The sequence below is a fragment of the Botryllus schlosseri genome, chromosome 15 (genome assembly GCF_051294905.1).
Source record: "Botryllus schlosseri isolate E-star chromosome 15, Bs_hap1, whole genome shotgun sequence".
Taxonomy (NCBI): Eukaryota; Metazoa; Chordata; class Ascidiacea; order Stolidobranchia; family Styelidae; genus Botryllus; species Botryllus schlosseri.
In genome coordinates, this window is record NC_137250.1 from 21,646,851 (window position 1) to 21,668,196 (window position 21,346).

The 21,346-nt window shown below is 38.2% G+C and overlaps 2 protein-coding genes across 2 annotated transcripts in view; both read right to left on the bottom strand.

The window, feature by feature from the left end:
- LOC145457194 (FACT complex subunit SPT16-like) overlaps positions 1-21,346 on the bottom strand; it is a 284,951-nt gene that overhangs the window by 219,746 nt on the left and 43,859 nt on the right. The window lies entirely within an intron of this gene.
- On the bottom strand, positions 22-21,308 carry LOC145457339 (integrin alpha-5-like). Its single transcript, XM_080335532.1, has 20 exons — positions 20,833-21,308; positions 18,851-18,957; positions 18,579-18,655; positions 17,676-17,897; positions 16,624-16,810; positions 15,688-15,836; positions 13,657-13,804; positions 13,191-13,325; positions 12,089-12,201; positions 11,858-11,994; positions 11,195-11,358; positions 9,593-9,744; positions 9,166-9,353; positions 7,565-7,712; positions 6,644-6,792; positions 6,253-6,357; positions 5,360-5,438; positions 4,270-4,461; positions 2,949-3,158; positions 22-1,189 (listed from the first exon to the last, which is right to left on the bottom strand). Exons 1-20 carry the CDS (start codon positions 21,099-21,101, stop codon positions 962-964), a joined length of 3,159 nt encoding a protein of 1,052 aa, XP_080191658.1. The 5' UTR covers positions 21,102-21,308; the 3' UTR covers positions 22-961.

A 21,346-nucleotide genomic window follows, 5' to 3' on the forward strand; every position in this document is an offset into this window, starting at 1 on the left:
ATCTTTAAGAAGGCATATTCGTTGTGTCGTTTGTTGGGAGTATTTTATTATGTGTCATACGAAAAGACAATGAATTCAAAAGAATAAAAAGTGTTTGCAAAATGGAGAAATACAGGAAAAATACGCAGAAAAAAATTACACTCGATTCTAAACTAATAAGCGATTAATTGTCATGTCAAAAGTAGAAAAATGATCAATTGTGATACGTGGCATATCTGTGCAGTTCTTAAGTGTACCAGAAAAGCTGGCGCCATAACAACAAGGAATATAGATAATTCAAATGATAGTATGGATGTGCATCAATACCAACAATAACAGTGCAAAATTAGTATTAAAAGGTGAGCATTGACCTGACAGAGTGTCAAAATGGAACGAGGTATACTGCAGTATAATCGGTATCACTGTCGGAGTAGTTATGTAATGAAATGAGGCTACTCGAAAAGTGTACTCGTCATTCAAGTATCACTGCTCTCATATCATCTGGTCGAAACACACAACGCCTAACTCAACACACAATAAAAAATGCTATGTTCGGTAATCTTAGTCGCTACTCAACCGTTATGGTAGTAGGGATGCAGCGTACGTTAACAATAATGATTTCAGATATATGGTCATCTAATGGTACATTATTGTGACTTGAAATTTCGAAAAAATATCCACAAGATAGTGTTCTCGTACCATTTCGGTCCTGTCCCAGTATTCTTAGATGATTGTCAGCTTTACATGCATCGAATTGCCCACCTTCCAAACATTGAATTTCCAGTGAACTTCAACAACTTAGAAAATAATGACCGCGCAATGACTATTGCACCTGTAGCGCTGCTGTTCGATTGGATTTTGCCGTACGGTCTACGCATTACATGCGAGAGCAATGCGAAAGCAGTCCTTTCTGTATGTTGTTCCTTCACAAAAAGTCAAGACTGGGCATACGTTGAATCTGTGTCACACTAGAAGTTTCTCTTCATTTCAAATATTCTTCCATTTCCTTGTCATCTTCAGAGCCTGGATTTAGAGCTTCCTTTTGCGCTTGATCTTCATCACTAGGTCTCTGCTTTCTCTTGAAAAAGCCGCATTTCCACATAATGAAAATGAGGAGAAGTAGACACAATAGTCCGGCGAGCACCGCTATCACAACAATCCACCATGCGACGTCCTCTGGCGTACGTTGATATAGGAATTCTGTGGTGACCTGTGATTTTTGACAATATGATATACAATACAAGGAAAACTCAACTTCACTCTAAATGTATAAAACATTTTTAAAACAGGCAGATTAGCAAATAAGTTGGCCCAAAAATTTCGAAACAACTCACTCCTGATTATTAACAACACACACGATCAAGACAAAATTCAATGACATGGTTGCAATTGTTTCTTTGCCACCAGCTGATCTGGGTGGGGTGTAACTCCGTCGAATCACTCAATTCTTACATAACAAAAAATCAGTTAACAATTTGTGAAGACTGCAATTTTACTGGAAAATGCATATACTGCACACGACCTGAAGTGACTTCACGCACCACTAGTGGTATGCGTACCAATGACATGGATACACTGGTTCCCAACCGAGGTGGCAGAGATGAGCGGATTTGGAATTTCCATGTCCTAATCCAATCCAAATCCGAAGCTACAAATCCTAATCCAGAACTTTTGTATATTCAAGTCCATGTCCAATCCTAATCCGATTTCAACTTGAAATTCAGAAGAACGAAAATTTATGCAAGGAAGGAATTAGAGGTCGACCGATATTGATTTTTACAGGCCGATACCGATATATCGGCCCCCTACAAGGCCGATAACCGATATCATAGGCCGATATTAATATGGAAGGAGCAGATAACAATTTCACCCAAAATATTATATATTAGGCAAGATGGCACTTGTTCATGCCACAGAAAGCTGAATAACAAGCGAGAAAACTGAAATTGAAAAGAATTCTTGCTTAATTGCGCACATTCGATGAAATTTGGGATAACTCAAAAGCAAAACATGATACAGAATTGCAGATCAGTTCAGAAAAGGTAGATTGTAATGCAGGAAGCATAGTTTCTCTGCATGCTCACCCAGTTAAACTCGTCCTGCAAGGGTAAATCTGTCATATATCACCCTTTGCGTCGTCGATTTCTTGAGATTGAGAACACGGAGCATTGAATTTCCAATATTTTTGAATTTTTTTAAATATAAAATATCGGCCGCAATATCGGCCTTCATAGGCTGATGCCGATAATCGGGAAAAGCTCTAAATATCGGCCTCGATAATCGGCCATTTCGATTATCGGTCGACCTCTAGAAGGAATTGGAAATTTATCTTTCACAACCAACAATTCTCTTGATTTAAGATAAATTAGCATAGGGCTACACCTCTCATCTTCATTGGCACCGAGTTTACCATAGTGTAGTGTACCATAACTACAGTATTTACTGATGTGAATAAGGTTTGTCACCATTCGCCAAACGACATATCAATCTCCCGGAAAATCGGTTAATCCAAATCCTAATCCGTTCAGAAAAAAATCTCTAATCCTAATCCAATCATCTCTGCGAGGTGGGCGATTTGAGAATCAAGGGGCGGAAATATCAAAGCGAGCGGCAGGGGGGCGAAAATGTTATGACGTCCAGTGTGATATATTTAATTATCACAGCCAAAAATGCACGTGAAGGCGGCTTATTCTGATTATGAAATATAAGGGGGGGGTCGAAAATTTGTTTCGAGATTCATAGGGGGCTACGAGTCGAAAAAGGTTGGGAACCATTGATATAGAACATCGGGCGAAAGATGAAGAGTACAATATAGAAGACTCTAACATTCACACTTCAATATCCGAACTTTTTAACCACAATATGTATTCATAAAACTACAAAGCATGGATAAAGATCTTAAAGTGGATAAAGATATTGAAGTAAGACAACCATAAGAATATCACATCTTTTCTTAACGATCTACTTACTGTTGATTCAATTGTGGGGCCTCTTCCCTCGCTGATTGCGTACGGGTACTCGTCTATTTTGAAGCTGAGCTCCGAACGAATGTAGGAATCGTAATCATTTTGCAGAACAGTCTCGAACGGAAGGCGGAATACAGCTTTCAGTTGTATTTGTTCAAACACGCCGTCGACTGTGCATTCCATGGACGCACAATTCGCACGACCGTCGCAGTACTGTGAAAATAATATTTTTTAAAGATATTGATCATAGGCACTTAACTAAAAATTCATTCTATCGGTCTATTTACACCCAAATGTTGACAACTGGAAGATTTTCAGCATTTCTAAATTAGTACCCAATCTTGGCTCGTTTCGCACTGTACAGTTCTCCTGTAGCGTTTTCAGGAAAACGATCAATTAAAAATGGAATGGAAATCAGAGCATAGAACATTTCACAAATTAGACTACTGGCATTTCACTCAATCATTCCAATTAGAAAACTAGAATTTTCTAGCGGACCAAGTCTGTTACGCCATTATTTAGTGTTCAACTTGAAAATACACACAGTCATGTTTGGAAACAATCACAGAATTTAAGCAGGGATTTTAACCTAATCCTTTAAGTCAGTGGTTCCCAAACGGTGGGGAATTCCCCACTGGTGGGGAATTCAATGGTTTCTGGTGGGGAATAGACGCATTTGTTCAAAATTATATACAGGACAGTCTACATATTCACAGAGACACATGCGCAATTACCGTTACCAGTTAACTGCCCTAGAATGTATGTATCGAAAATTATATCCTCGTTTTTAACTATGGATTGCCAATGATGGCATCACAAACGCATCCAGCACGACTAGTTTAACGTGAACTAACGTTTTTGCGAAATTCTGACCGTTACCTGTATCGGTTCACATTACGTTGTATGTCGAAGTTATAGGCGATTGTCTTGGGTACTGGTGTGGTTGTGAGTCTTGTGTACTCAAACAAGCAAATAGCTGCTCCGTAATGACAAAAGTTTAGGGTAGTGGGGAATGAAGATTTGGAATAAATCTGAAGTGGGGAATGAAGACAAAAAGGTTGGGAACCACTGCTTTAAGTGATGTTCATCAACAAGAATTTACGATAGGCTATATCTTGCAGTCCGTTGGACTATTAGACATCCAAGCATGTGCCATAATGCCATGCGACACTTCAGCATATTGCAATTGGGGTTAGGCTTGTGTTAGGATATACATAGGTGGTATAATATCTGGGTTAGGCATTGTTTTGCGATTATAATGTCGCATGCTCAATTGCCTTTTTTCGTTATGTGGCATGCTCAAATGTCTGGGACCTTATCTTACATAATGATTTTCACTTCCAGTCGCGTTCTTCTTGTGTGCGTTTTCAAGCATTTTTGCCGCGGAGCACGAAACAGTTTTATGATCCTCTTGGAGTTCTTGCATCTCGAAGAGCACTTTGCCATCATTTGTTTTCAACGGCCATCGTAAATGGATCGTAGCTTTCGAAAAATCGCTGGGACCCTTGTTGATAATCTGAATATAATGGTGACTGTGCTTGTTATAAATATTGACTTGGAACTAGCGAAATCTCGGAGGTACAGAACTGCAACAGACAATTATATAATATATTCATATTGAAATAAACGTGAATATTTTCGGTCGACACTCACCATGGTATTCGTCAACAGAGAATTGATGTACAATATTCTTTCCAATTCTCTCAGGGATATCTAAAACTAGGTAACTAGAAGTTCTGGATATCCCTGTATTCTCTATTAGTTGATACAAGTGATAATTACTAGGGTTGTCATATTTTGAGTTACGGTAAAGCGGGCACTTTTTACAAGTTACAGAAAGTTATAATCGCTGACGAGAAAACGAGTAATTTGAAATTTTTTACTGGATACACTATTTTTTGACTAAAAAATTATTCATTTTCTCAAATCGACTCCTAAAAGACCCGTTCTAACAGCCAATTGGTTATGGTTGACCTTACTTAGTCAACGTTGCCGTCACAGCCATCGAAATCCAGATTTCGTTCATTTATGGCGTCCTAGTACAATCGCCTGGCTGTTAAAGCTATAACGGAGGACCAATTGTCAAAAAGGAAGACATTTGGGCGTTCTCGGAGGACATTTTCGATTTCTTGAAAAAGGTTGACAAATCCTAAAAGAGGACGTATAATAAACCTACCGCTGACAACTGTTAGCCGAAAATATTGGCGTTTACTTACATGTGAATATATTATTCAAATATTGAACTATGTTGAAATATTCATAGATTTCATTCATAAAATGGAGACTTTGCTGACCTGTAATACTGTGGAAATGTAGGATATATCATTAATTTAACTGCTGATGTGATGATCTACTAGGTCCGTTGTACTAGGAAGCTTGGGGAATGATGGATAAATCCTGCACCTTTTACCAACCTGGTATGTATGATAAATAGTAGTCGTGTTAGTCTTGAGTTTTGATGAATCCTCATTTCCAAAATAGAATCCAACAGGGCTGCAAAGAAAAGCCGTATATTACAAGCTTGAGCTTAGCCTAACATTTGCAGCTCAAGGATTCACACTCAGTCATGGCAGCCGTGTACACTAGGGCTCTCTAAAAATGACTTTTTTTTGCAAATCGCAGTGGCTACTTGATAAAATTGTTAGGTTACCTAATTCAAGCCTACATGCCAAATTTGGTTCAATTCCAACCAGTAGCCGCATTGCTACAGGAGAAGAAAGTTTCTATTTATTATATAAAAATAAATAACAAAAAATTTGAAAATTTTCTCTTCACCCCATGAAAGTGGTAGGTTGCTCATAGAAACGATGTTCACCAAATTTGGTTGAATTCCAACCAGTAGAAGCGAAGTTATTGCCGTCGAAAAATTTGGATTTGAATAAAATAGTATTTACGGTGGGCACCACTATAATATATAAATTAAAGAATTGGTCACCGTAAATACTATTTTATTCATTCACCAAATTTTTCAACGGCAATTAACTCCGTTTCCACTGGTTGGAATTGAACCAAATTTGGTGAACATGGTTTCTATAGACAACCTAACCCTTTCATGGGGTGAACAAAAAATTTTCAAATTTTTTGTCATTTATTTTTATATAATAAATAGAAACTTTCTTCTCCTGTAGCAATGCGGCTACTGGTTAGAATTGAACCAAATTTGGTGTGTAGGCTTAAATTAGGTAATCTAACAATTTTATCAAGTAGCCAGTGCGATTTGAGTAAAAAATTCATTTTGAAGATCCCTAGTGCACACATTATAAACCATACTAAGCTACTGGGAATCATCCACAAGTAAGCTTCTTACCTGGACGCTGATTCAATCGATATTTCGGATAATACGCCGATTTGCAGTTCAGAGGTCGTCACTTCGCTTGTATTGTTTGTGGGATTTGTGCTGTTCACAAAAGATCTGAAACATCATAAAACGCATATAGAGATTGTGTTTTGCTGCAGTTTGAATTCATTTGTAATTCAAACAGTCCCATCCCATCAAATATTCGCAAATCTGAGCCAAAATTGTACAAACCACCAATGTAGTTAGTTGACTACTGGTTTTTGGAGTAGTCCTAGTTTTGAGTTTTAAAAAGAGAGTAGCTCTAGTTGTAGTTGCGCATTTTGAAATTCCTGTAGTGTTTACATGTCTGGTGGTTGATCAAATGTTTAACTGCTCACGTTGTGAAAAACTGAACGCCTACCTGATTTCAAGTTGGGAGAAATTACCATTGAGCTTCAGTGTTTGAAACTTCAATTTTACGTTGACCTCTTCGTTATGCTTCATCGGATTGCCCACCTCGCAAGTAACAAATCTGGCATCGTTTGTGCATAGATCAGTTATTCCTGTGGTCTGAAAAAATGAATTGATATGCCACGATGAGTTGTATATTAATATTACCATTACCAACACTTTCATACAATAACCGCAATGTTACTACGACCTTGGTGGTTTTAAATAATTATCGCAATCATCCCAGGAAATTAAACAACCAAGGTTCAGGGTTAAAAGATTATCTTGGTGATAACTAGATTTACAGAAACCAAATTGTGCGGCTGATCTGCATTACATATTCTCATTTCTTAAAAATCTTTTTCACAATATGATTTTCTGAATTGAGACCAGAGCACATTGAATCCATACTGAATTCTTTACTTATGTGTTGCTTAGGAGATATAATAGAATTTATTCGATTTACATGATGCAATACTAGTCAGCTGACTGCTAAGGTCATATATTTGTACTGGTGGGTTGTGGGAGTGTAGATTATGCGATAAGTACCCTTGCTTGTTGCCATAGAATTTTTGATCTCTGTGCCTCATTGAAGATTTATTTCGTTTACAATGTAGCAAGAATAATTTGAGAATCGTAAATGTGGACTCAATAAACCTTTGCTGAGAGATAGTAATGGGGAACACATGTCACCCTGTGCAGATTTTTGCAGTCAATTTTATTGGCACACAATGACTCCTATATTTGCTTGATATCCACTACCATCTTTGTATTCATCACAATGGTTTAGTGTTATCTCAAACTGAACAACGTACGGTCACGTCATAAAATTGTGATTTCTTTCTATGCTATGCAATAATAATTCCCAGCACCATTGCCATGATCTGCTCACCGAGCCTTCTTTTTGTGTTCCAACATAATTGACGTATTCGGGATACTCCACGACCAATGTTGACAAAAATGCAGGTTCCCCCTCATTTACGATGCGTTGTTCCATCACAAACGGCCATGACTGTCCGGCATATAGTTCAGTCACGTCTCTAAATTATGAAAGTAAAGTTTTGATGAAATCGATAGAATACAAATTGGTTATTGTTTTATTGAGACCAGTCCTACATAAATTCTGTCCTCGACCATAACATGTAGGCTGGATGTTAGATAATTCTAGTTGACCAATTAGACTAATTAAAGGCAGTGTTGGGATGACTCAAGTCATGACTTGACTCGAGTCACTTTTTCGTATGACTTGACTTGACTCGAGTCACTTTGCTAAAATGACTTGACTTGACTTGACTCGGCGTAGCAGAAATGTGGATTGACTCGTGACTCGGAGCAAAATTCGCGAGTCAATTTCAAGTCATCAAGTAATCAGTGTCGATAAAAATCACTGTATCTTGCGTATGTTCGCATTGTTCGCGCAACGCTGGTGTAACCCGTGAGAGCTACCAATCATTCAATGATCGTGCGTTTTACTGAGCCTCCATTGATCGCAAACGAAGTGATCGAAGCTTACAGCCTACGCTGTCGTAAACTATAGTATAGTAAGGTAATTTAATAGCAAAATGTCTATTTCTGTTCTGCGTTCTTAACTTGACCAAACCTCTTGTTTTGTTGAAATTGAATTCGGAATACATAGTCCATAGCAGGGTCGTATTGTATCATATCAATATGCAAAAGGGTAATGTATTGCATCTTATCAATTCCTTTCTCTATTTTGGCTGGTAACTATAAACTGAGGCTGTGCAATTACTTACGTAGTATATTAGTTCTACTTGTATCTGAGCGATACAGCGCCTTACTTGGGTGTATATTTACCTCTATATTCGTTCATCGGTTCAAAATCAATGACCACTCAATCTGTATTTCAGACAGCTAGCAAAATACAATGACGTAATCACGCCTCATACCGCGAAAAGGCAATTTGACTTGAATTGTGACTTGACTTGACTCGAGTCACCTCCAAAAATCGACTGACTTGACTTGACTCGAGTCACCTTCGAAAATCGATTGACTTGACTTGACTCGAGTCAAAATGTGCAATGACTCGAAATGACTCGTGACTCGAAGGTAGTGACTTGATCCCAACACTGATTAAAGGGAATTCCAGTAGTCTAATTGTAATCTAATGTGTGAAATGTTGCTATGCTCTAATTTTAATTGTAATCTAATTTCTAGTTTCCCTGAAAATGCTACAGGAGAACTGTATAGTGGGGAGCCAGCCTATAGTTTGGTGTACAAACATTTGCCATTCTCAGCCATACGAGGATGAACTCTGATTTGATATGAGCTGAACTTGATTTTTGTTCTTTCTAATTTGGAAAAAATTGTATAGCTATAATTCTAATTCTAATCTAATTTGGAAAACGCTAAAATTTCCTTGTTATTCAACTCTGGCTGGATGTATTTCGCAGATGCGTTAGACATGCTGCGTATGCAGATGTATAATGGAATGAAAGCCAATGATGTTCGTAACAATGTCACTGGTCTACTCACAAGTTTGATTCTAGCCTCAAATCGGCCTGACAGATGTCGTCACTTCCACAATCCCGATAAATCTCGACCGTTGCAAAGGAATGTGAAGGTGTCAGATCATCCAGCACGGGTTGAACTGGCTCGTTCCTAGCTATCAGAGAGTGCGATACTTTGATCGAGATGTCGGAGAGTTTATCTTTGATGTTAAGCTGAAAGTTACAAATACAAATATAATAATGCTTCAAGTTGAAGGTGAATAACACTGGTGGATAACACTGGTCAACAGAATGAAAAAAATTATTTAGTCAGAACATCTCTGAGTTGTTTCTGGGGTTTTCAAGGTTGCAAATTCATCAGGTACCAAGGTACTCACCCCCAGTTCAATGTGTATTATATATAAAGACATCCATCGACTGACAAATTATCCGATATTCGATCCCAATATTACCTCTGTGAAGGCGTATACTTCAACACACTCTGTTTCTGATTTCTTGAAGTTTTTTCTTATGAGAGTTATATTTCTCGGTGCTTCATCGAGAACAAACGCTCTTTTATCATCGCCGCTTTTTCCAGAATCAATGTCATAAGTATAGGAGACATCTGCGCAGTGGAAAATAGTTTGTTAAGTCAAGGCAGGGAAAAGGGGTGATTGCATTAAAACTGGAGAATGGACATTCATAAATCATAAGGTCTTTATAATTATCCTTGCAAATTTCAGTTTGCATATGATATAGGGTTGCCATACGTCCTCCTTTTACAAGAAATCGAAAAAATGTCCTCCTAGCAGTGTTGGGATCAAGTCAATACTTCGAGTCACGAGTCATTGCACATTTTGACTCGAGTCAAGTCAAGTCAATCGATTTTCAAAGGTGACTCGAGTCAAGTCAAGTCACCCGATTTTCGGAGGTGACTCGAGTCAAGTCGAGTCAAGTCAAGTCAAGTCACGAGTCAAGTCACAATTCAAGTCAAGTTGACTTTTCGAAGTATGAGACATGATTACGTCATTGCATTTTGCTAGCTAACTGAAATATCGATTGAGTGGTCATTGATTCTGAACTGATGAACGAATAGAGCTAAATATATACACGCAAGAAGGCGCTGCATTGCTCACATACATGTAGAAATGTTCAACTATACGTAAGTAATTGCATAGCCTCAGTCTGTTGTTACCAGACAAAATAGAGAAACGAATTGATAGGATGCAATACACTACCCGTTCACATATTAACATGATACAGTTTGAGCCTGCGCCGATGGTTGAGTAGTAGGCTATATTATAAACTATATTCAATTTCAATAAAATTAGAGGTATGGCTAAGGTGAGAACAGAAATGGATGTTTTGCTAGTTTACGACAACGTTCGCTGTAAGCTTCGATCACTTCGTTTGCGGTCAATTTATTTGTGAGAGAACAATGGAGAATCAGTAAAACACACGATCTTTGAATGATTGGTCGATTTCACGGGCTACTGCAGAGTTTCGCGAACAATTCGAACATATGGAAGTTATACAGTGATTTTTATCGAAACCGATCTTGATGACTTGAAATTGACTCGTGAATTTTGGTTCGAGTCACGAGTCAATCCGCATTTCTGATACTCCGAGTCAAGTCAAGTCAAGTCATTTTGACAAAGTGACTCGAGTCAAGTCAAGTCATTCGAAAAAAGTGACTCGAGTCTGACTCGAGTCAAGTCATGACTCGAGTCATCCCGACACTGCCTCCTAGGGCGCCCAAATGTCCTGATTTTCGGCAAATCGACTTCCATTATAGCTTTTATAGCCAGGCGATTGTTCAGGGACGACAATAAAGTGTCATAAATGACGGCGGTGACGGCAAGATTGACTAAATGAATAAAAAGGTCAGCAAAAACCAAGTCTATGTGGGAGCGGGAGAGGAATTGGAAAAATGACCTTTTTTAAGTCAACCCAAAAATATTTTTCATCAAAATTTCCAAACTACCCGTTCCTTGTCCGCTATGGTATCTTATATGTAAGTCGTCAAAATTGTCCTCTTTTTCGATTCTCAAGTATGGTATATCAAATATATTCACCGATCGATTTCGGCACACTTTTCCCGGTATACGTGAAGCAAGTTGTGATTTTGAAGCAATTGGTTGCAGAAGTACTTCCCGCAGCGGCGCAGGACGGCTTCTCCAAATCGATTTCTCGTGGATCGACTGTTATTTCACTCGTGATTTTTACAACCGGTCTCGATCTGAAAAATTCATCAGCTGCCATATGGTCACACTCTGCACACCTAGTTATTGACATTTGATGAAAATTCATTACTTTCACACCTGTTGCAGGTGATTCAATTTTACATTAATAATATAGTAATTTGTCATATCACAGTGGTTGTAAATGGGGGTTCGCGTGACCTATAACTTCATCCCTGAGCCGGCCTGATGGTTTGGCAGGAGTTCAAGGCATACAGCCGACGTATACAGCTGAATTCACACTAATTTCTAGTAAATATTCATTGTTATCTTTATACTCTGTTTGAAAATCATATTTCAATGGTATTTTAACACTGTTGTTGATGCACAGTTCATTTTTCGCACCTGTATTATACAGTTATGTATTAGATTTGTAAGGTGGCAGATTTTATTGTTGTGGCTAGCTGTAAATTTGGGCTTCGTTAGAGTCTTCCAGATTAGCTTAAGGGTTCGCCAGGCTAGTAAAGGCTTAAAACCAAGTTCACGTTACAAATCTACCTGAACATGACAGCTTGAGCAGAAAGGTATGCACCGAATATCACATCAGGATAATTGTTGCCATCCATGTCTTTTCCTCCATAAATAGAACTCCCCAAAGAGGTCACTTTTTCTGGAAGATCCCTTCCCCTAATCACCTGTTAATGTGTGGTATACTGTTGATGCTGAGTCTGTTAGGATTTGGTCTACCTGAGTAGACATAGCTAAATTACCAGCACTTGAGATGATTACCTGTGAAGCTGGAATCACCAATCCTTCCGGTCCACCATTAAATATGAAAACAGTGCCATCTGCATTTTCAGAGTCTTCGTCATTTACAGTGTATGGGGCTCCAATAGCGATATCTGTTGAAATATTTTTTTGATGATTTGGTATTTTGTACTGGGGTTGTGGTGATGACATGATTTCGAATCATCATAATGGACTACTTCCAGAACTATTTCAGAATATACGGAATATCTAGCGGCCTTTAAAACTGACATTCAATATAGCTTGCTACTTCTAAGCTACCAAGCACAACACCCACACAGTTATATTCAGGACTTATAATGTTCAGAATGATTGTGCCAATATGAAGTATAATAATCAATCACGAAACCTTAAACAAGGCAAAATATTTTGAGGTCAACGGCCTCAAGCTTCCACCATTTGCTTATATTATCACAGACATCTACTTTTTCGTTTCATAGAAAATCGGAAGAGTTTTAGATCTAGCTACTGATAAAACTGTAACGTGATATAGGCCCATATATCAATACTAATTATGCGCAAATGCAGTGCAGTACAGTACAGATGTCGCTATCAATTTCATTTGGATTCATAAGATAATTTTCATGGAAAATCCATTAGCTTCGGCTTCTCACCATTTGTGTTATGGACTAGGCCCGTTACTGATATGGACGGCATAGTTAAAATGTACTGAACTAGATAACAAGAAACATGAGAAGTTTGGTAGCTTGTATTGCCACATGTTATAGGCAATAAAAATACTGTGACAGCGTTTCTCTTGAAGTAAAATTAAACCAACTATGCCAAATTGTAAGTGGTAATTCAAGTGACTATAGTGAAAAGTTAAACCCCACCTACTTACGTAACAAGAAGCGGAGAGATCTAAAGTTTCTGGTTTCAGTTTCAGATTGCCAGGGGAAAACCAGAATAAGGTGCCTAGGAATCCTGCACAAAGACTACACAAAACACTTTATTAGGGGTTTAATTCTCAACAGTGATGGCTATATTCGTACAGCTCAATCTCGTCTCATGTATTTTTTACATCAGACAGATTACTCTCACCACATTGTTTCGCCAATGAAAAGTGTTGCCATAAATTACATACCCTGATAGCCGTCTTGATTGACATCTCCAATCGCAGATATTGTGTATCCAAATCGTGCTTTTGGCTTCGTGCCTTCGATTATAATTGGTTCCGAAAAGTTCACGTAGTCAATTACACCGTCTTCATTTATCGATGCTGTTAATACCGGATATTACAAGATACCACATAATTGTCTGCATCAATTCGATCTACTTCAACATACTCGGACAACTAGATAGTTCTAGTTGTCCAATCAAACTAATTAGAGTGGAATGCCGGTAATCTAATTTTAATCCAATTTGAAGAAAAGTATAGCTATAATTCTAGTCTAATTCGGAAAAAAACTTTATAGATATTACTCTAATTCTAATCTAACTGGAATAGCTGAAAATTTTCTAGTTGCCCAAGTCTGCTACTATAGCTACGATACAGTCCAGTCAATAAGACATATCTCATACATGCGTATCCGCAAGACCGCAACGCTTACCTCCAAGTTGGTAGTATATAAATACTCTTCCCGATTCATAAATCTTTCTGTCTTTGGCGCTGTATTGGGGGGCACCGATGATGACATCGTCCAGTCCGTCATTATTCAAGTCTGTTGACGCAATGGCACTTCCAAAATATTCACCGGTCTAAAAGGAGTAAAATGCTTTACATAAATACACTGCAATGCAGGCGTCTTTTTTCGGTACAGAGGTCTTTTTTCGGTAAAACTAACGGCAAAGCAGCATCGACTTCAGCAAACCTGACAGTGGTCATACTCTTTGGTCAGACCCATGTTGAATAAATACGAAGGAATTAGAAACTTTCATCTCGAAAATATATCTCAAGTTTCCACCATCGTGTTTCAAAAAAGCTACATTCTTCAGTCAGACTTGGAAAACTAGATAATACTAATTGTATAATTGACTAATGGAGGGATATGCCGGTAATCTATTTTAGTCGAATTTGTGAAAGGTTTCAATTCTAATGTAATTTCTAGTTTTCCTAAATATGTTACAGGAGAACTGTATAGTGCAGTGGTCGGGAACCTATGGCTGGCGAGCCATATATGGCTCTTTTTGATATAAGATACGGCTCTTTGGCAAATATTTATTTTTGTACTGAATTGATCAATATTGCAGCGTCTTGTTGGTAAATTTTCAGCTCGGCCAGAATAATTATTATCGTGGCAGTATAAACATGTATTTGAGAGGTAAGGGTTTAGGGGTTCGGAACCCCTATTTTCAAAATCATCAAATTCAGTTACTGTCACGCCAGCGGCCAATATCACTCGCGAATTCTATTTACCCGACTCGAAATCTTGAATTGTGCGATACGTTGATTAATCAAAGAGCATAGCATACATTGCGATGCCCATTTCGCAACGCAGTTTTCAAATACGCATTGTCTTCCTAGTCTACGAAATGAACTGCTGTGGATATCAAAATTACAAACTCGAATTACAAATAACGTCATAGCTATCCACGTTCTTGATTGGTAAGTATAGATCTGTGTAGTACCGGCAATAAAATCTAGGCGTGTAGCGCAACGTTATGTTACCGCTGAATACTTTGAGAATTGAGAAGTCGTTAGGTATTTAGATTTTCAAAATCAGTGTGACAGTCACATTCGATTAATATCAGTTATAATAAATTCTAAGCTACTTACGACGAATTGCGTTATCAATGGTGAGGCTTGGCCCGTCTGTGTCTTACCTCTCGTTTCGAGCTTTATTTTCGTCCAATAAATACCAGTTTTATATGGCGCACACGAGGTCCCCATAGTAGTGAGTTCGAATTAGTGCTACCATGACGTCACGAATTTTCAATTGTGACGTAACATTTGATTGACATGTATGGCTCTGGTAGTTGAGATGGAGAAAATAGGGCCAATATGGCTCTTCGGACAACAAAGGTTCCCGAAGGAGTGTGAAACGGGCCAAGCTTGCTGTACAGACATTTGTCATAAGAATCAACTCTGATTTAATATGAGCTGAACTTGGAACTTGAACCTTTAAATAAAAATTTTACAAAATGAATAAGGATTATAGCTACACAGTGCTGTCCAAATTAGATTAGAACTGCTGAATTCACTACTGAATTACGAATAAATACTACGAAATTCCAGTTCATATCAAATCAAAGTTCCTTCTCACAAGCATGAGAACGTCAAATGTCTGTACACTGTACAGTGTACACTGTACAACAAGCTTGGCCCGTTTCGCACTATACAGTTCTCCTGTAGCATTGTCAGGAAAATCGGATATTGGATTAGAATTAAAATTGGAGCAGAGAAACATTTCACTGAATGTATTAGAATCATACCATCGGAATTTCGCTCTAATTAGTTTCATTAGACAGCTGCGACTTGTAAACGATGAAAATAGTTACACCATAACACAGTTTATGGTGTAAGTAGATCATTCAAAGTAACAAGTGTTAGCTCGACAATGACTGAACATTGAGCAATGAAGGGCAATCAGTGCTGAGCACCCCTGGCTTATATGATGAAGCATATATTCGGCCTATTATACCTGGTCTCCCGTGAAGTTGTATAGAGTCGCAGCCATGTCCCGGTCAAAAACAATCACCATCCCATACAGATTATAGCGGAACCTGGCCGGAGCTCCGACAAATAAAAGTTCGTTGTTTTCGATCGTTTTTCCAGACGCGGAAGCGTAACCTGCGTATCAAAGAAATTGCTTTGTCGATAATATTCGTTGCATCGTTGGTGTGCTCAGACTTGGACAACTTGACAGTTTCAGCTGTCTTGTCGCGACACTACAAGGCGCGCTCGTCGAAGTGTTGATTTTTTGATTTCCAATTTGTGAATGCTTCCGCGTCCCTTTTCAATGCATGCATGTTGATGCGTTTACTAGTCAGTAGCAAGTTACTAACTTCGCTCGCAATAAACGGAGCTCTCGCTTCAGTCTAATTGAGTGGTTCCCTACGTGGGCGATTTAGCGGCCCAGGAGGGGGAAACGAAGGGGACGATAGGGGCAAAAATAGCGAAGAAGGCTATAGAAGGGCGATGGCGCGTTAAAACGGCTATATTGGAGTCAAGTCGGAGAAACAACCTCTTTTCTTACTCAACTCATGAAAATTTATCTGTAAAAGTGTAATTTCGAGGTCGAGCCGAAAAGCTGACCCTTTTTTCAACTCAACTCGCCGGTGATAACAGTTTGTATGCCCATTTTTCGGTTCCAATATTTGGGAGGCAAACTCAGTAACTCTAATTCTAGTGCCATGTGAAAAAAACTGCACTTATAAATCTACTTCTACTCTACTTTGGGTGAACTGTGTAGCAATTATTCTAATTCTGGTCTAATTTGGAAGAAACTGAGATGTAATTAGTGCTAATCTAATTTCAAAAAGCCGAGAATTTTCTAGCTGTCCAACTCTTGAGTGTGGCATTTGCTGAATGAATCAAGAAATTAAATTGCTATCTTCATTTTTGAACTATACATTACCTAAATAGTTTTCATCGTAAGATTGCTTCAGATATTCGGTGTCTTTCCATCCCGCTGGGATGTCCGGCTTCACTTCTCCGGTATGAATTGGCAGTCTTCTGATATCAGTCGTTATGGGAAGATTTATATTCATCAAAGATCCTTGATAGAATGCCCGAGGCGCGCCCAGTATGAAGGAATGGCCATCCTATGATGGAAAGTCATTTTACAGGCTGCGAATTTCGCAGCATTAACCCGATTTCTGACTGCACATTTATAGTCGCATTGATTACGTCCAAGTATTCAGGAGCAGACTTGGACAACTACATAATTCTTGATTTCTAATTAAAGCGAAATAATTGTAAACTAATTCTTATCTAATTTGTGAATTTCGTCTGTGATATAATGTTAGTTCTAATCAGTGGTGGCTTTTGGGGTGGGTGAGGTGGGCGGTCGCCCGGGGCCCCCTGGTCGAAGGGCCCCCTCTTTGGTTTATGCTTTATGGTTTTAATGAACTTGATTTCGGTAGTATTTCTTTCAGATTCGGATTTTAATTCAATTTCCAAATTTCTGCGAATCCAGTAATTTTAATTCCAATCTAATTTGGATAAAAACCGAGTAGTTAATAGCTATAATTGTAATATAACTTGGAAAAAATGTGTTGCAATAATTCTAATTATAATCTGATTTGGATAAACGTAGCTATATTCTAATTGTAAACTAATTTGGAAAAATGTGTAGCTATAATTCTAATTCTAATTTAATTTGGAAAAGCTGAGATTTTTCTAGTTGTACAACTCTCTAGTCAGGAGAGGTAGTAATCTCGTGGAACTAGTTTTAGTTATAGAATTCGAAGGACTTCTTGTAGGAACTTCAATATACAATTGAATAATGTATTCATATTGAAATAAACCGGAAAATTTTCGGCCGACACTCGTTAGTTGCCGATTACCCCTGACGAGGGTCAGGCGAAAATATTCGGGTTCATATCAATATGGATACATTATTGAGTTATAGAATTAGTGGAAAACCTTTCAAATCATGTAATTTTCCCTCAGATAGTCAATTCTCACCTTCAAAAACTGCGCGCTGAATCCCAATTCGCATTGCCCGTACGCATCGCCGTCGTGATAACCCCCTTTTTGCGACGCGCACGGGTTGATCTTATACACCGACGCTGCGGTATTGCTGAAGTTGCTGATGAAGTAGCATACCCCCACCAAGTCGTAGAACAGGTTCGTTCCGTACGTGTTTGAGGCCTGCGATGTGCTCTCGGTGAAGTATGGTGCGCAGGCCTGTCAGGTAAAACACCGTAACGTGTTCCATTGTATCATGGTGGAGCTAAGTCGAGGTGGATTCGAAGTAGTTTATGGCCATTTTAAAAATTTTGAGAAACAATTTTGAAATTGATAGAAAATTAATTTTTTTTTTAATTTTCATATCTTGGCCATTATGTTTATATCATTGTATCAAAGTTAATAATGGACAAGATGTAGGCAAAAGAAAATGAAAAGTTAACATAAAGTTAATTTTCTCAAAATGCTTAAAATGGATATTGGACATAGGCTACTTTGATTCCACAGCAAAATGTTGAAGAAATTTGTACAACGGAGGTTATACGATACCACCTGTAGAAACATTGCTATAAGATAAAAAAAGTTTTGGCTTTATTAGATAAAAATAAAATTAGTTCAAATTTTACCACCCCATGAAATTGTTAGATTTCCCAGAAAGGCGATGTATATTAAAAGTTGGCTTACATCAATCGTCGGAGGCGAAGTTATTCCAGAAGAAAAATTCGAATTTGAAATAAATAGTATTTACGGCGGGAAATTCAGGCGGTAATTATTGCAGGATTAGCCGCAGTTAATATTTTTTCAAATTTAAAATTTTCTGCTGCAATAACTTCGCTTCCACAGGTTGGAATTGTACCAAATGTGGTGTGCGGCGTGTTTAGCAATTTTATGGATACGAACCAACAACTGTTTTCCTTCAGGTCCCGGCAACATTGTTAATCCAAACATCGGTTCTACTGTGGAAGCTGCGGGTTCATCTGAATTTGGAAAGATCGCAACATTAATATGTTTTCATCACCAGTGCATGTTAGTTAGTAGCCTATATGAGTTACTATTTTCTCATATCGATAAGAGCTTCAGAGCTATACTTTGAACTGCAGTATGTTCAAGCTCTTGTCTACCTAATTATTGAAACCGCTTGGTCCTAAATAAATGAGTGTCTAGTGACTTACCTCGTTCCAACGATATAATCGAACAGTTGCTGCTTGGTGCGCCTTTTACGTATTTACATTGGTATATTTCACCATTCTTGTTCGATTTTGGTGCGCCCACCAATAACCTGATGAGTATAAAAGCGCGTTTGCATTTTAGTGGGTCAGATGGTTAAGGCGAGTTCTCGGTAGGCCCGGGCAGTGGGCAATTGAACCAGAGTCTAGTATTTTATGGTCACGATTTGATTATGATCGGTGAGTACATGCAACTGAATTCTATGTGTCAATCTAGGCTTATGGTGTTTTCAAGTATAGGCCTATTCACAACAGCGCAGAATCTGTTGCAGCTGTTGTAACTTTGAACCAAGGGGAATAATTCTAGTTCGGGAACCCAAGGTCGCACAACTGCAAAATCATATTTTCCAAGTTAGATTAAAATTATAGTCACACAGATTTGTTTCAAATCTGAATAGAATGAAAATTACTGAATCCGCTAAAAGCTTGGAGATTTATTTAAATTACGGATTAAAGACAACAAAAAATAGAGTTCAGATTATATCAAACCAGAGTTCGTTCTCACAAGCACGAGAATGGCAAATGTATGAACACCAAGCTTGCAGAGATGAGCGGATTTTGAATTTCTAATGGATTTGGAATGTCCTAATCCAATCCAAATCCAAAACTTCAAATCCAAAACCTAATCCATAACTTTTCCATATTCAAGTCCATGTCCAATCCTGATCCGATTCCAACTTGAAATTCAGAAAAAATGCAAGGGATGGATTGGAAAATTTTCTTTCACAACCAACGATTCTCTTGATTTAAGATAACTTAGCATAGGGCTGCACCTCTCATGTTCATTTGCACCGAGTGAACGATAGTGTAGTGTACTATAAGTACGTCAATAACTGATCTGAATAAAGTTTGTCGCCATTCACCACACGACATATTAATGTCCCAGAAAATCGGTAAATCCAATCCAAATCCTAATCCGTTCAGAAAAAAAATCTCTAATCCTAATCCAATCCAAATCCGACAAAATTTCACAAATCCTGCTTTTTCAAATCCTAATCCTAATCCATGCTCATCTCTGCAAGCTTGGCTCGTTTCGCAATATACAGTTGTGCCGTAACATTTCCGGATAAAGAAATTAGATTAGAGTTAAGATTAAAGCATGAAAACATTTTACAAATTAGATTAGAATTAGATTACCTGCATTTTGCTCTAATTAATCTAATTTAGACCAGAATTATCTAGTTGTCCAAGTCTGTATGTAGTACCATGTTTATGTTTCTTATTGCTTGATTGTGTCTCGCCAGTAGGCGTAGTTCTCTTGTTGCGTAAATAGCCTATTCGACCAACCCGGTATGTTACAACTTACAAGGTTCAAAGTTATGAAAGCGGCATTCGAGTACTGAGATCGAATCATCCGATTTCTATATTAAAGTTACAAGTGCCCGCTTGCACGATTCAGTATGTAACAGTATATTCATATTGAAATGAACCCCAATATTTTCGGCCGACACTCGTCAGGGGTAATCGTCAGCAATTAGATTCGATATCGGTCGGCATTCCTTGAATACAGCATGATGAAGTTTCATATCAGCAGCGATACGTAATAGAAATAGACGATCGAAAGTACAAAATGGTTTCACTGTCCTTCATACAATGACGTTGATTCTCTTGTTGCATAAATAGCCTATTGGAACAACCCGGTATACGTTACAAAGTTCAAAGTTATGAAAGCGGCATTCGAATACTGAGCTCGAATCAGTCAGCTTCTGTATAAAAGTTGCGAGTACCGGTCTGTACGGTTCAATGTTGGTCCTCATTCTTTGAATACAGCATAATGAAATTTCATATCAGCATTGATACATATACACGATCGAAAGTACAAAAAGCAGTTCACTGTCCTTTATGCAATGACGTTGATATCTCCGCATTCGTAGTAAGCAATTGTCATGCTGGTTATGACATGCCATGACTATCAATATTTGGCTCACCATGATTCATCGTCGCCCGCGTAGAGACCGACTGAAAATCCAAAATAGGAATTCTTATCCTCTATGGTCGCGATTGTTGAGAAATTCACGTCCAAGTTGAATCCCGATATGGTATGGGGCGATATTATGAAGAGTATTGCGCATAAATATATGTGACTGATGGCCAGTGTCGGCCTAGACTTGAGTAACGTAGTTCGTGTATTGAGATTTCTTTTCTTCGAAAGACTATCTCTGCGTTTTGCAATTGATATAAGTTCATGTATTTCCATATTATCAGCACGTTGTTGAAGATATTATTGACAACAAATCTTTGAACAGCGAAGCTGCTGTTACAAAATTGGCCCAGTAACTACCAATATCGTGGTGTCTGAATCTGTAAAAGACAGGCGAGTTGAGACTGCGTTTATTATGTCTTAATGAAATGATAATAATCCATTATTGTAAGAATCACTCTCAATGAAACTGTATCATAGCTAATCTGAAAAGTAAGTTGCTTCGACCGTGAATGTAACAA

Coding starts and splice junctions, on each gene's coding strand:
- LOC145457339 (XM_080335532.1), bottom strand. CDS start 21,101: ATGGAAATACATGAACTTATATCAATTGCAAAACGCAGAGATAGTCTT. Junction 9,354..9,592: donor AAGTATACGCCTTCACAGAG/GTAATATTGGGA, acceptor TGTAACTTTCAG/CTTAACATCAAAGATAAACT. Junction 1,190..2,948: donor GCCCCACAATTGAATCAACA/GTAAGTAGATCG, acceptor CAAAAATCACAG/GTCACCACAGAATTCCTATA.